Genomic DNA, 15,618 nt, shown 5'->3' with positions numbered 1-15,618 from the left:
TGTCGCCTCCCACACCCGGGGAACTGGTCTCAGGGGCTGAGTTCCTCCTCGTCTGCGTGGGGCAGGAACGGGACCTGGAGACAGAGCAGACGAGAGAGAGAGAGGGGAGGGGGAAGAAACAGAGGGAGGAGAGAAAACGTAGGAGGGATCTTCCGCCCTCGGGATCGCCGCCATGTGGTCCTCCGCAAGTCGGATGGCTTCCTCCAACGACGCCGGGCGGTGGCACTGGACCCACTCCACCGTCCCTTTTGGCAGTCGAACTATAAACTGTTCCAGTACCACCTGGTCGATAATTCCCTGGATGTCGCGATCCCCCGCTAGCAGCCATCTTCGGCAGGCGTCACGGAGCCGCTGGGCAAAGGCAAACGGGCGGTCGGTGCTTTCCAACTTCAAGCTCCGGAAGAGTTGACGACTTTCCTCTGGAGTGCGACCAACCCATTGCAAGATGGCTCTTTTTAGATTTCCGTAGGCCAGGAGGCTCGACACTGGCAGTTGTTTAGCCGCGAGCTGGGCTTCCCCGGACAATAGTGGGATCAATCGGGCTGCCCATTGGCCGAGCGGCCAGCCCCAGATCTCGGCGGTCCGCTCAAACAAATCCAGGAAGGCCTCGGGGTCGTCCGCCGCCCCCATTTTCTGTAATGCTGGCGGGGGTAATGGCGTGGGTGTGTCCGGGGTCATGGCTGAGGATGCCCCCTGGCCGAGGAGGCTCCGGATCGCCTGCCGGTCCTCGGCTTGAGCATGCATGAGCTTGACAAACCGGCGGTCTTGATCTTGTCGGAGCTCAAGCAGCGTTTGTTGGTGGTTCTGATGTAGTCTGGCAAGGGCTTGGAGGATCTCCGCCAACTGGGAGGACTCTACGGGACGACCTCCATCCATCTTCGACCCAAACTTCAACCCGGGTTTCGGCACCAGTGTAAAAGATGAAGTGAGGAGCAGTTTTTCCTTCTTCAGGTGAGGCTTTATTTTCCCCTCTTGGCGACACCACTTTACAGTTTACCTTCACACACTAAACTGACACTAACACACACTGCTTTCATAAATAAACTTCCACTACTAGAAAAATCCTTGCTCTGGCTCGGCTCTGTCGTATCCAGTCTCTCTCTCGACTGAGTGTTGTGTCGCTCTATTTATGCTGCTCTCCCCGTGCTCACTGAAATTAGAGACAGGTGTTAGACATAATTTAGCTCAGGTGTAAGCACCCTTACCGCTTTCTCTCTCCGGAGAGATGCTTGACCACGTCCCCGCTGCCACAATATATATATATATATATATATATATATATATATATATATATATATATATATATATATATAAATGGAAACTAAGTTCTGATTGTGTGTGTGTGTGTGTGTGTGTGTGTGTAGATGCCACAGATCCCAAGCGTATAGAGGAAGTAGCTGATGAGGTGTTGAAACTGAGTTTGCCAGTGTCGTCCGGGGTGTTAAAGAACGTCACTACAGAGATTCGCCATCATGTGGCCCGACTGACCAGTGTGGATAATATTCTCACCCAGACAGAAGAGCAAGCCCACTCTGCAGAGAGACTCCTGCAACGAGCACAAGCTGCCAGGTGAACACACACACACACACACACGTGTAAGGATGATTCTTCAGTTAGGGGAACTATTCTGTCCCATTAGATAATTTAAAAAATGTTTCTTTGGAAAAATAGATTATTTAGGCCATATCTCTGTGCAAGGGTGCTGTTGTTCTGAATATCAGCACAGCTGTGATTCAGCCACAGGCTCTAGACCGTGCTGATATTCAGAACAACAGCACGATTGTGAGTGTGATATTGTTTTTATACAACAGTTCTACAGACAAGTAAATAATATAAAGTAACTCACGTTTCAGACAACAATTGGCCAGTAAGTTTCACTTGGATAATCAGATTTGAAAACCGGACTTACTGTTGTATAATATAACTTTTAGACTTTTTATTGCTTTTACCTAATTTTTAAGATTGTTGAAATGTTGAATACAACTTGGTCTCATAGAATCACAAAACTATAACTACAATTGGCTCATTGTATGCATCGCAACAGTTTCCTGGTGAGGAGCTTCAACAATGAGTTTTACTCACTTTTCATGCAGATCACAGGTAAAACGGCAGATCATCAGTTCATAAACACCTACTTTACACTCTGTTCCTCACACAATGATATTGCATGACATCTTAACACTTTTACTATAGCGCAGGGGTGTTCAAACTTTTTCTGTTGGTGGCCAAGTTTGGGCTGCATTGCCGTATTCATTTAAAAAGGGCTAGATGCTACTAGATTGCCACTATGCATCATCTATATATTGAATGCTTAATATTCTGCAAGTTTTAATCACACTTTGTGCTCTGTGGTATTTTTGTGTAGGCTGGATAGGCTATTTCGCTCTACAAGAACACTTGTTATTGATCAGTGATGTGTCTTATACAAAATATATGCTATTCACAATTTTACCTTTTTGACATCCACTCAGTGTCACTGCAAATGATATATACACAGAGCTGCTACTGATCAGTGTTGGGTGTGACTCATCACAATAATCAGAATCAGATTACATTTTCCTGTTATGAAGTGATGCAAGGAATAACTCTTCAGTGTTGGATGTAATCCCATTACAAAGTAAAAAGTTACTGTAATCTAATTTTTAGTCAAACAAAGCAGTGTAATGCAATTACAACATTTTAAATTCATGTAATCAGATTACAGTTACTGACTTTAGTTACTTAAATTACTTTTAAGTACATTATATGGTTATGCTTCTAATATATTATTTATGTACATTACATGAATTATGGCCCCGTAAAGAGTCATTGTGAAGGTGAAATTTGAGGTGTTAAGTGTATGAATTGTGTGTAACAATGAACAAGAAAGAAATATAGACATTATTTTGAATTTGTTGAGCAGAAAAGTGTTTTAAAAGTAACTTAAATGCAAAGTAATTAGTAATTTGACTTCTTTTTCAATGAAGTAATTTATTCAAGGGGCCTGATAACAAAGTTTTAACAAAGATTTCAAGTACCCCTAATTGAAGACTCACCCATAAATAGACCCTCCTATACACATTACATTTCAAATGTGTTGTGTGTATATTACAGTGAGAGAACTACAGCACTTAAACAGGCCACTGATGAGATAAGAGAAACTCTAGATGATACTGAGCGTGCTCAGTCTGCTGCCAGTGAAAAACTGAAAGAGGCTGAGAGTGACACGGACCTCTCAAGACAACAAATCACTGTTGTAAGTGTGAAGATGCTGCATATTAGACTTCCTGTTTTATGCTTATGTTTAAGTCAGTGAATGCTATTAAATTATTTTATGATTGATAATTATCTGCTATAAATGAGGACCCATGTTAGCGATTTCGTCTGAGTTTGAAACATGCTGTCCTACTTTTATGAGATTTTCTCAAGTGAAAAAGCAGAATATGGGTGGTCATACAGTATGCAAATATGGTCATAGTTGTAACACCATAACCATGAAGATTTCTGTGCAAGTTAAACTTTGTGTGTGTGTGTGTGTGTGATACAACCCCTTTAAATATGATCAGCTCGTTTTTTTTCTGAATTATTTAATTATTTTTTATGACTATTCTGTATGTGTGTGTGTGTTTGCAGGTCCAATCTAAGACAGAAGCAACTGAGTTTAAACTGAGTAGCGGCACAGGAAGATTTTTAGATCTTGAGAACGAGGTGGACAAACTCCGACGGAAAACTCTAGAAGTGTCCAGTAGTGCAGAGCACATTCACAGACGGTCTGAGTACATCACAACTGAAACTGAGCAAACCGAACGGGTAAAGAAATTTAAGGAAATTTGCACCTGCCATTTAAAAGAATAGTTCACCCAAACATTTTAATTCTGTAATCATTTACCCACCCTCATTTCATTGCAAACCCACATGATGGGATGCATAAATAATACCCTAATAGCAGTCTACAGTGTCAAGTAAAAGTATGTGAACCCTTTGGAATTTGTTGGTTTTCTACATTAATTGGTCATAAGATGTGACCTCATCTTCATTAAAGTCACAAGTATAGACAAACACAATGTGCTTAAGCTAACAACACACAAACAATTATTATCTTTCATGTCTTTATTGAACAGTAGCGTTGTGGAGTGTCAAGACTGTCTTTAGCCAACTTCAGGCACACAGCAATGTTTTTGTTGGAAAGCAGCAGCTTCCTTTGTGGTGTCCTGCCATGGACACCATGCCAGTTTCATGTTTTCCATATAGTAAACTCATGAACAGAGATGTTAACCAGTTCCAATTATTCCTGCAAGTCTTCAGCTGTCACTCTAGTGTTCTTTTTTACCTCACTGAGCATTCTGTGGTGTACCCTTTGAGTCATCTTTGCTGAACGGCCACTTCTAGGGAGAGTAGCCACAGAACTAAATCATCTCCATTAATAGACAATTTGTCTAACTGTAGACAGATGAATATCTAAGCTTGTCGAGATAACTTTGTTACCCTTTCCAGCTTTATGCAGGTCTTTTTAGATCTCTTTTTTGCGAGGCATGGCCCGTGTCAGAAGATGCTTCTTATGAATAGCAAACTCAAAATGTTTGAGTGCTTTTTATAGGTCAAAGCAGCTCTAACCCACACCTCCAATCTCGTTTCATTAATTGGATGCCAGGTTTACCAGCTCCTGACTCTAATTAGCTTTTGTTGACATCATTAGCCTAGGGGTTCACAAACTTTTTCCAACCTACACTGTGAATGTTTGAATGAATGTATTCAATTTGTACAAGAACAATACAATAATTTGTATGTTATTAGTTAACACTATTAGTGCTATTACTTTGTGCCTGTTCGTTATTGTAACTTAGATGAAGATCAAACCCCGTTTTGAGACAAATTTATACATAAATGCAGGTAATTCCAAAGGGTTCACACACTTTTTCTTGCCACTGCATATGACTCTTGTGCTATATTCCAAGTCTTCTAAAGCCATACGATAATTTTGTGTGAGGAACAGACTCAAAAATGGCATGTGAAGTGCTGTTGGTGCTTTTTATTAACCTCCTATAAGTTTAACAGTAGACTTAAATTAAGCTTTTATTTGATGTATATTTGTGTATTTTTAGGATTTTGACTCAGTTGTGCAGCCTAAGTACCAACTGGTCAGCGGTCTGATTGATCAAAAGGCAGCAGCCGTGTTTGATGCACGTGAGAAGGCAGAGCAACTACGACAGGAGGCAAAAGACCTATTAATAGATTCCACAAACAAACTACAGAGACTAAGAGGTGAACACAAAGACCACTCATGCTCTCTCATATTAGTCATGAATTAAGAAATTTAAATATTATTGATTCTTTCTCACTTTTCTTTCTTACTGTCTCACTCTCTTAGAGCTAGAAAGATCTTTTTCAGTAAATCAGCACACCCTGGTGGCAAAAGCTCAGGAGTTGGATGCACTTGAGAATGAAGCCAGAGATGTACTGCAAGAACTGATTCAGAAAATCACAGTCTACAGCACCTGCTCTTAATATTTATCACTGAAATGTTGATTAAGGTTCAGCTGTATAACCTGGCATCAACCATGCAAATGCAATTTTATAATTTCACAAGTATATTACTAACTGCCCGACTCATTTTATTATCAATGTAGAATTTTTTTAAGACTACTTCTGACATTTTAGCATACCCTTTCTAAACTATGTAAACAGTCTTTGTACCACTGCAATATTTGTTATAATGAAAAAGTCAAAGAAGTTCACTCAGCTTGTTGTGTCTTCCATGATATAAGGGCAGGGTGGTTGTGTGTGTGGGGTAGGGGGTTGGGAAGTACGCACACACCTGCGGTCTCGCCATCTCAAGAGGCTGTTAATAATTCTGCAACGCCATGGAGCTCAACTCGCATAGTTTTCCATTAAATTTGACCCAAATCATTATCAAAGGACAAAGATTATTTACTCTAGTCATCACTGGATAATATACTGTGTGTATGTATCTTTTAAATAGCCTATACAATGTATTTTCTGTTACAAGTCTTTTTGTGAATGAAAGACCTATTCAAGGCTACATACAGAGAAATTACATAATAAAGTCGCCATTTCTAATCGTTCAGTTTGCACAGTTACACAAGTTTCATCCACTAACCTGCAAACTCATCAATGCCACTTTGTTAATTCTTGAAGAAGTACAAAACCTTTGTAACTTTGGAGTGCCATCAGCTAGTAATGTGTGTGTGGTCTGTCCCTTGTCCTACCCACTACTGGCTTCAGTAAATGTTATGTCGCCCCCTAGTGGTCTCCCAAAGCTATTACATCAGACTACATTGAATGGAATGCAACTGGCAGTGAATTGAAAGCACATAAATTAAGCTTCTAATTTAACTGTCGGCTCAAAAATGTATTAGTAAAATAATGTGGCGATCAGTAATCGACATTTTGATATTTTATGTCATCCCTAGTTGCAAGAGTGTTCTGAGTGGTTTCCGGGGCATTTCTGTGCAGTTGCTTTGGTATTCTGAGTTGTTTTTAGAAGGTTGTTATGCAGTTGCTAGGGTTTTCTGGGTGATTACCAGGGTGTTGCAATGCGGTTGCTAAGGTGTTCAGAGTGTTTTTTTTAGCATGTAACTATGCAGTTACTATGGTGTTTGGGGTAGTTGTCTGGGCATTGATATCTTTTTGAAAAAGTGTTCTGAGTATTTTTTAGTGCGCTGCTATGTGGTTGCTAGGGTGTTCTAGGTAGTTGCTAATGTGTTCTGAGTAGTTTTTAGTATGTACTTTGAAGTGTGTTCGTAGCCAAATGTCTCAGGTCCCTCTTCAATGTTCCATTCTTTTGTGGACTATTTCAGCAGGTTTTATTTATTTATTTAAATTCTTGTATTTTTTTAAATGTAAAATCCACATACAGTACATTCAACACATAAACAGTATAAAGACTATTTAAGTTGTGTTTTTTGTTGTGTTAGTTTTTATTTTATTGCCTGCCCAAGGAGTCTGCTTATTACTACACTACTCTCTTTAATTAATAAATCAATTCCGAAATCCAACTATTCTGTTGACATCACTGATATTATTGAATCTGTTCACATCCCACTGATAATGCTTTCTGGCAGAAGATGACTGAACTTTTACATCATAAATCATACAGTAGTGCGCTGGCTACCAGTGGCAAAAGGAAAATATTAAGAGTATCTTACTGTTGGCAACACAATCATTGTAAAAAACAAAAAGTGGGGCTGAACAATGTGCGAAGGTGTATAGATGGAAATTAATAATAATTTATTTAGGGCTTACACATAGAAACATAATTATTTCTATTACTGTCTACTGTTTATTGTTTTAACTTTTTGCCTTTTTTTATTTATGCTCCTGTTGTTTTTGTTGTGACTTTCAGTTGATGTGGTGATTATTGAGAGCTCATATTATTTTTGGTTGACATCGTTATTGTGGTTTGTGGGTTTAATATTGATGTCCATGTAAACAAGATAAAAGTTCAATGTAATTTATAAACTCGGGAGGCTGCCTTTACATCGTGATGCATAAAAACTTATCAGGATTTATTTATGTAGTAGAGTGAATCCAAACTGTTTCCCCGTCTGCAGTGTTTTTATTCTTGTAAGAGAAGGATTTGCATCTTCGCATGCAAAGCTCTAGTTTTCTCATAGCGCGCGCACACACATATATACACATCTGTGGAATCCGCTATTATGGCGTCACCGTTGTCATGGAAATTGGAGCTGGCTCTGTGACATAGGGCTTGGAATGTGTGATGTAACATTTCTCCAGGTTTGCTTGTCTTCAGATGAGGACTTTCTCGAGACCACTCTGGGAGAAAGTTCTGCGAGGCGTATGGTGTGGTACAGTGTGGGCAGGGGTGATTTTCATTTTATAATTGTATTAAATAATTGACATTTTATTGAGGTTAGAGACTATTGAGCATCATGTAATGTGACGTTGCTCTGAGGTGCTTGCCGATTGATTGTGATTAATTCCTAGCTTTTGGTGCAGCGCTTTAGACGGGACTTCCAGCTATCCGAGTTTAGAAAATCAAGTTTCCTATTGAATTTGAGGGCAGTCGTGTCAGTGCACCTACAAGGTTGGAGTGGGTGGGAGTGATGCGGGAGGGGCGGGGCTGCTAGTTTGAGCTAGAAATAGGGTGTGTCCTACAAGGTGGTGGGTGGGACGCAGGGTGGGTCTAAATACAGGTGCATCTCAATAAATTAGAATGTCATGGAAAAGTTCATTTATTTCAGTAATTCAACTCAAATTGTGAAACTCGTGTATTAAATAAATTCAATGCACACAGACTGAAGTAGTTTAAGTCTTTGGTTCTTTTAATTGTGATGATTTTGGCTCACATTTAACAAAAACCCACCAATTCACTATCTCAAAAAATTAGAATATGGTGACATGCCAATCAGCTAATCAACTCAAAACACTTGCAAAGTTTTCCTGAGCCTTCAAAATGGTCTCTCAGTTTGGTTCACTAGGCTACACAATCATGGGGAAGACTGCTGATCTGACAGTTGTCCAGAAGACAATCATTGACACCCTTCACAAGGAGGGTAAGCCACAAACATTCATTGCCAAAGAAGCTGGCTGTTCACAGAGTGCTGTACCCAAGCATGTTAACAGAAAGTTGAGTGGAAGGAAAAAGTGTGGAAGAAAAAGATGCACAACCAACCGAGAGAACCGCAGCCTTATGATGATTGTCAAGCAAAATCGATTCAAGAATTTGGGTGAACTTCACAAGGAATGGACTGAGGCTGGGGTCAAGGCATCAAGAGCCACCACACACAGACATGTCAAGGAATTTGGCTACAGTTGTCGTATTCCTCTTGTTAAGCCACTCCTGAACCACAGACAACGTCAGAGGCGTCTTACCTGGGCTAAGGAGAAGAAGAACTGGACTGTTGCCCAGTGTTCCAAAGTCCTCTTTTCAGATGAGAGCAAGTTTTGTATTTCATTTGGAAACCAAGGTCCTAGAGTCTGGAGGAAGGGTGGAGAAGCTCATAGCCCAAGATGCTTGAAGTCCAGTGTTAAGTTTCCACAGTCTGTGATGATTTGGGGTGCAATGTCATCTGCTGGTGTTGGTCCATTGTGTTTTTTGAAAACCAAAGTCAATGCACCCGTTTACCAAGAAATTTTGGAGCACTTCATGCTTCCTTCTGCTGACCAGCTTTTTAAAGATGCTGATTTCATTTTCCAGCAGGATTTGGCACCTGCCCACACTGCCAAAAGCACCAAAAGTTGGTTAAATGACCATGGTGTTGGTGTGCTTGACTGGCCAGCAAACTCACCAGACCTGAACCCCATAGAGAATCTATGGGGTATTGTCAAGAGGAAAATGAGAAACAAGAGACCAAAAAATGCAGATGAGCTGAAGGCCACTGTCAAAGAAACCTGGGCTTCCATACCACCTCAGCAGTGCCACAAACTGATCACCTCCATGCCACGCCAAATTGAGGCAGTAATTAAAGCAAAAGGAGCCCCTACCAAGTATTGAGTACATATACAGTAAATGAACATACTTTCCAGAAGGCCAACATTTCACTAAAAATGTTTTTTTTATTGGTCTTATGATGTATTCTAATTTTTTGAGATAGTGAATTGGTGGGTTTTTGTTAAATGTGAGCCAAAATCATCACAATTAAAAGAACCAAAGACTTAAACTACTTCAGTCTGTGTGCATTGAATTTATTTAATACACGAGTTTCACAATTTGAGTTGAATTACTGAAATAAATGAACTTTTCCACGACATTCTAATTTATTGAGATGCACCTGTATCTAATGGTAACTACCTCATTCTTGCACATCAGTGCTTACGCAGATTGATAATTGTTTTTATTAATTACATGATGTGCCGATAAATTACAATTAATCGCATGTATCGATATTTGCTTATAACCCCGCCCCCCCCCAAATATATTCAATTCAAAATATAATTCATTATTTTTATATTATATTTAAATTGCAAATCTATTTAATAAACAAATTCAGACGTGTCAAATCCATTACACTATTGTGGCAGACGAGTAAAGCACTGATTAGACAATAAAAAGTGGCTTTAGAAGTAAATAAATAAATAAATAAATAAATAATTTCCATACATGGCAGTGCTTGTGAATGTGCACCCAACATGATATGCAGAATAAAGCAGCTTTTTACACATTAAATCATATCCTGGTCTCTTGCGTTATTGTCTGTAAAAAAAAAAAAAAATAAAAAGTTAAAATATGTTCTTCTATCCCAGCATAATATGCAGACTTAACTATAAGTCTGCCAATTTTAGGTTAATTTTCTCAAACTGTAAACACTGTGTCTCTGTGGCACTATACAAATTCCTGTTTGTTTTGAAAGACCCGCTATGACCCGCCCCTACAACATTACTCAACTAATGGTGTGAGTTGGGGGCGGGACTATATGACTGTTTGACCAACAGCAGATGAGGGGCGAATTCGGAAATCTGTTTTGAAAACATTGTTTATTTTTGCAATTCTGTCGCAGAAATTACATACTTCAGCTAATGCACATGTGTGTTATCGAGCTGACTAACAGGCAATGTCTGTATCTGAAAGGTGATTGGATTTCTTACCTATAAGGCGGGACTTCCTTTTGTACATCCGCCATATTGGGTGTTCAAATATTTCCCATTCATTTTAATACAAGTGCTCTGTCTCAGGTTAAATAGACTCTGGTGTACATCATTCAAAAGATATTTTTTAAAAATAAGATTCTACTGTTATTTCATTATGTTTGAAAGTTTAGCTATTAGCAAAATGAACATCCACCGATCGAAAAAGAAAACAGCTTTATCTACAAGCTGCAGCAGCGTTGTTGATTTACTCAACGAGAAAGAAAACATTAGAGACACTTTATTTCAATTCACTTACTGGACAAGTTGACTGGCAGTATGAACATGAAGCCTAATAATTTAATCTTGCCATCAGTTATAGAGTGATGCAATGTTGTTATATTTTCATTTTTTCCCCTTAGATTTATTAGTGCATTGCCCAAATTGGCCCAGAAAAAACACACAGAGGCTGCGTCCGAAACCAAAGGTAGCTGCCTTGTTGCCTCGCTGCCCTATCAGTTGTGACTCAACAGACAGCGTTTGCGTATGAAGGTATCTCTAGAAACTGGTTTTGTACAGGCTACTGAAGTAGCAAAATCTCACATCATTGCTAGGATACCAGCAACTGATTATCGCCATCTGCTTCATTCAGTCCAACCGAACCAAAATGGACTAATAATCTAGAACAAAATCTTGGCGATAACCATGTATATATTTAATAACTACAATACAACTTTCTCGCTAGAAATGGAATCAAAAGTTGGAAAAAGTTAATAAAAAACGTACATTTATACACTATGTAGGCTATCAACTGCCTCTTCGGCCGCCATTTTTTTTCTTCAGCTCAACCGCTGTGGATCCATGATCCAGGATTGTGGGATTTCATAGGCAACAAAAGATACAGCTATCCCGCCTTCAAAAATCGATCGGATAAAGGTATCTCAGTAGACAGGATGTGATGCAAACACCGGATTCGGACATGCCTTGATCCCTTCCTACCTCTGTATACAGCCTCTGGAGGCAGCATTTTCCTGGTTTCGAACGCAACCACAGTTAGCATAAAGGGGCAACTAGGGCTAGTTGTCACACGTGTTTTATTTATTGTAATTTTGTGCAATTTATATATAGTGTGACAACATGCCCGTTCTCTCCTACCACGTTTTTGAATACATATTCACTGATACTTTAATAAATATGTTGTGTAATAAAATAAAAAGCACCATTAAAACTATTTATTATAGACTAGCCAGTTGAATAACAGTCATTTTAATAGCGTGTTTAAAATATGACATGTTAACACACGTCTGTACACATATTTTTTAAAGGTGCATTCATTAATGTTTTCCTAATTAAAAAGGTTAAACTCCTTAAGACATGAATTGTAATTTTGCAATATATGTAGGAAATCATGACCACTCACATTAAAATGAAGACTCCAGTCATATCAGTAACATTATAAAAGCTGTTTCATTCTACATGGAGAGGGTCCGCACATGGGGGCTGCCATATTAGAATCACGTGACCGGCTGAATACTACTCGCTTAATCTCAGTAACCGTCCTGTTATTTGACACTTTCACTCACTGATTAAAGTAATCATGGCTGACTGTGAATAATACATTTCTACAATGGCATCTGAAACTGAAAACTATTGATTTTAAATGATGCTACATCCAAGCCACTAGGTGTCAGTGTAAGTCCAAGATGACACAAAAAAATCTATAAATTAAGAAATCTATAAAACTCTGGCCCTTCACATTTAGACACACAGTATGTCGTCTTTGTATGAAATTCGTCTTTACATGTAAAGTGTACATGTTTAGATTTAAAAAAATCTAGACACACCGACGACCTGCCATTCTAGAACTGTTAAGTGAAAATGACAAACAGAGTTACAATTTAATTGTTCGATCAAAGTGGGGAAATGTAACTCGAGGCCTAACTAAGTTTTCCATATCAAATAAGAGAAAGCTCTGTTTGTATTTTAATTGGACTTGGATGGACTAAGTTAAATATAATGCAGTTGATTGTCTCGGTATTTAAGTGTATTATTCTACTCAGTTGGACCTAATGCTATCTACAGAGTTTCATTAGGTAGTTCACAGCGAGTTCATGACAACAGATTGTGATTCAGAAGTTTTCACGTTTCCTTCATCAACTACAAGAGGCTGACAAACACCTTCTAAAGTAGCCAGCCTTACAATGGCGATCTATGTAAAAGACAAAAGCAAATCTGGCAAAGGCTGCTCTTTCAGATGCAAATACCACAAAACAAAGGTAGAGATTAGGGTTACCACCTGTCCCGTAAAATACGGGATCGTTCTGTATTTAAAGATAAAATGATGCAGATGGCGTCACGGTGGAACCGTTCCAGATCGGCTGTTTAACATTGAAATAAGTTGGAAAATTTGCCTACGGTGGGTAAGGGACTGTCTGAAAAGTCCACATATTGTGCTAAAATGTGCTAATACGATGGAGGGTGTAAGGGACCGTCTGAAAAGTCCACAAATGGTGGTAAAACTGTGGAGGTTTTTCTATATAAATGTTCAGTAAGATCAAACAATGTATGAATACAATCATAAAGACAAGTACAGTTGAAGGGAAAAAAAATTAACAAATAAAATAAATAAAAATTAGAAAAAAATATGTATAACCCATCCAAAATGTATACATAAGATAAAAAAGACAAATAATAGAAAAAAAGTAAAATAAATATATTTGTAACATGTAAAAAAAAAAATTTTTACATTTTTTTTTTTATAAGTCATGGGTCAGGAAAGTTCTCATTTTAGCATATAAGAAAGGATATATAATTTTTATTAATAATGCATATTAATGCATTGAAACTGTGGAGGATGTGGTTATGGGCCATGACCCCCACCCCCCCACCACACACTTCAAAAGTGGCAACCCTAGTAGAGATATATATCAAATGAACAGAACAACTACATTTTAACTAGAAATATTAGGAAATATATACCTTTGAGAAACAAATGAAATGGTCCCTTCCAATCAGAGACGACTGCAAGTTTAAAGTTTAAACTTTTGTTCTAGATTGTAAATAAACAATGAACAAATGGAAAAAAATGAGGCCATTTATTTTTCAGTTTAGAGAATATTTTATACAGTCTTACAAGAAAACACTGGAGCATGTATAAAACAAATAAAACAATTTGCCCTCATGTTCAGAGCAGAGAACAAGTTAACAGAGGCTCTACATCAGGAAAACTCATTCTGCTGTTAGATAAAGATATTAAGACATTATTCACACACACACACACACACACACACAATTATCTTGCAGGGGGAACTGCCAAGATAACAGCTATCTTTATCTCCCCTCTCCCTTTCAGTTCTAAAATGGGCATAAAATGGCATCTTAAAATCTTTACATATTTATTAACCAAATCTTAGTTTAGATTCATGTGTAAACTCAGATTTTGTGGTTTATAAAAACTTCAGTCAAAACCACAGGTCAAATACACTCAAAAGGAGTGTGTAAAAATGCCTACATCACTTTGCATTGTGGGATTCATTAAAGCATAGATTAAACAAAGCAAATTAAAATGCATAAAATGCATAATGTTATTCTAACTTCCATTAAGAACAGTTTAAAACGTGTTACATATACGTGACAGAGACGTCTGCTTCCTTCTCATGTTCTAGTTTCTTGAACCACCAATGCATTTCTATTATAAAATCAACACAATTTATTTATTTATTTTTTGTTTTTGTGCTCAGTACTGGGCACCAATGCACAAACTGCAGAATAAAAATGTTTAAACATGGGCGTCATGCAAGGGCCGGTGAAAAGAACTTCAAGCCTTATCAATTGTACAGAAAAATGCTAGCATATTTTATCTTAGTAAACTGATGAATCTTGAAGCTTTTGAAAGTCATGTATAGGTCATATTTTGCCCCAAAAATTTTAAAAGGGGCTAGATTTGGCTAGAAAATAAAGCCTATCATTAGGACTTTTGTTTTCTGACATTATTTTTCTGACAGTTTAGCAAATGTCCCTCTTAAATTCTCATTACTGTAATGGGGGGAAAAAATATTTACCATAATGCAGAAAAAAGAAAAGGAAAAAACAAAAGTGAAATGGACCCAAAAAAAAAAGCACCATTTTATTATACAAAATATAACATAAAAATTGTCCATGTATTTTGGAGAGAAATATGACCCACACATGTTTTTGTAAGAATTACCTAAACAGTCTGTTGCCCCTTATCAAGTCCTACTAAGAGTGGTACATAAAACAGAATTGTAAAAAGTGTGAACCTTTTTTTTTTAAAGACACAACAAACAAATAGAAACATGTTGATCGATACACAATCGAACACAATACAGTCATAGAGTTGGACCCGTTTCTGCTACAGTATATCATGAATACTCTCTCAAATACACACACACACACACACACACACACACACACACACACACACACACACACACACACACACACACACACACACACACACAAAGACAAAATGTTTATTAAAGCCACTGTCCTGGGACAGTCACAATGCAAAAGGGGAAGTCCATGAAGGTGCACTTAATACGATGAGAATGGCGCTGACCCTCATCTGGGCAGCATCATTCGTTCTACGGCATACTGCAAATGCTCCCAGTTGCTCCAGCCAAATGCCAGTAGACACACACATACAAAAGTCCCAAACATGTGAAGACGACTCCGTAGTAGCGGCGCTGAGAACTTAGCAGCCGTAGAGACGCACACCAATATCACTGTGACTATGGCCAGCATGATGTTGATACATTTTCCCAGCAGCACTTTGGCGTCTGCACTTTCCAACTGCAAGACCTGCTGCTGCTGTTGCTGCAACTCTAACTTGCTCACTCGCGTCTGACAAACCTCCAACGCATCCTGCAGAGAGAGACATAGTTAATGCAGAGTTAAGTTATAGTGGTATATACTTGGATGCAGCATTATTCGAACGCAATCGATGCCATTGTAGAAAGTCATAATTCTCAGTCAACCAGCATTAATTTAAACCATGAGTGTCTAATAACAGGGCTGTTACTGAGAATAAGTGAGTAGTATTCGGCTGGTCATGTGATTTTAACATGGCAGCAC

At 38.5% G+C, this 15,618-nt stretch overlaps 2 protein-coding genes across 8 annotated transcripts in view; one reads left to right on the top strand and one right to left on the bottom strand.

Moving 5' to 3' along the window:
* Positions 1-5,714, top strand: part of LOC127434877 (laminin subunit beta-1-like) — a 102,977-nt gene extending 97,263 nt beyond the window's left edge. Inside the window, exons 28-32 of one of the 5 annotated variants that reach the window (XM_051687918.1) lie at positions 1,365-1,569; positions 3,094-3,235; positions 3,613-3,789; positions 5,082-5,241; positions 5,348-5,714. In XM_051687918.1, coding sequence (XP_051543878.1) covers positions 1,365-1,569; positions 3,094-3,235; positions 3,613-3,789; positions 5,082-5,241; positions 5,348-5,484 — 821 coding nt within the window. In that variant the 3' untranslated portion in view covers positions 5,485-5,714. The remainder of the gene's footprint in view (positions 1-1,364; positions 1,570-3,093; positions 3,236-3,612; positions 3,790-5,081; positions 5,242-5,347) is intronic. The other 4 variants (XM_051687915.1, XM_051687914.1, XM_051687916.1 and 1 more) reach the window with 4 other exon arrangements.
* Positions 5,715-13,600: 7,886 nt separating this feature from the next.
* LOC127434878 (transmembrane and coiled-coil domain protein 3-like) overlaps positions 13,601-15,618 on the bottom strand; it is a 43,123-nt gene continuing 41,105 nt past the window's right edge. For all 3 annotated transcript variants that reach the window (XM_051687920.1, XM_051687923.1, XM_051687919.1), the window contains one exon: positions 13,601-15,408. In XM_051687920.1, coding sequence (XP_051543880.1) covers positions 15,106-15,408 — 303 coding nt within the window. In that variant the 3' untranslated portion in view covers positions 13,601-15,105. The remainder of the gene's footprint in view (positions 15,409-15,618) is intronic.

The sequence above is a fragment of the Myxocyprinus asiaticus genome, chromosome 45 (genome assembly GCF_019703515.2).
Source record: "Myxocyprinus asiaticus isolate MX2 ecotype Aquarium Trade chromosome 45, UBuf_Myxa_2, whole genome shotgun sequence".
NCBI classification, from domain to species: domain Eukaryota; kingdom Metazoa; phylum Chordata; class Actinopteri; order Cypriniformes; family Catostomidae; genus Myxocyprinus; species Myxocyprinus asiaticus.
This window is presented reverse-complemented; position numbering and strand designations above follow the sequence as displayed.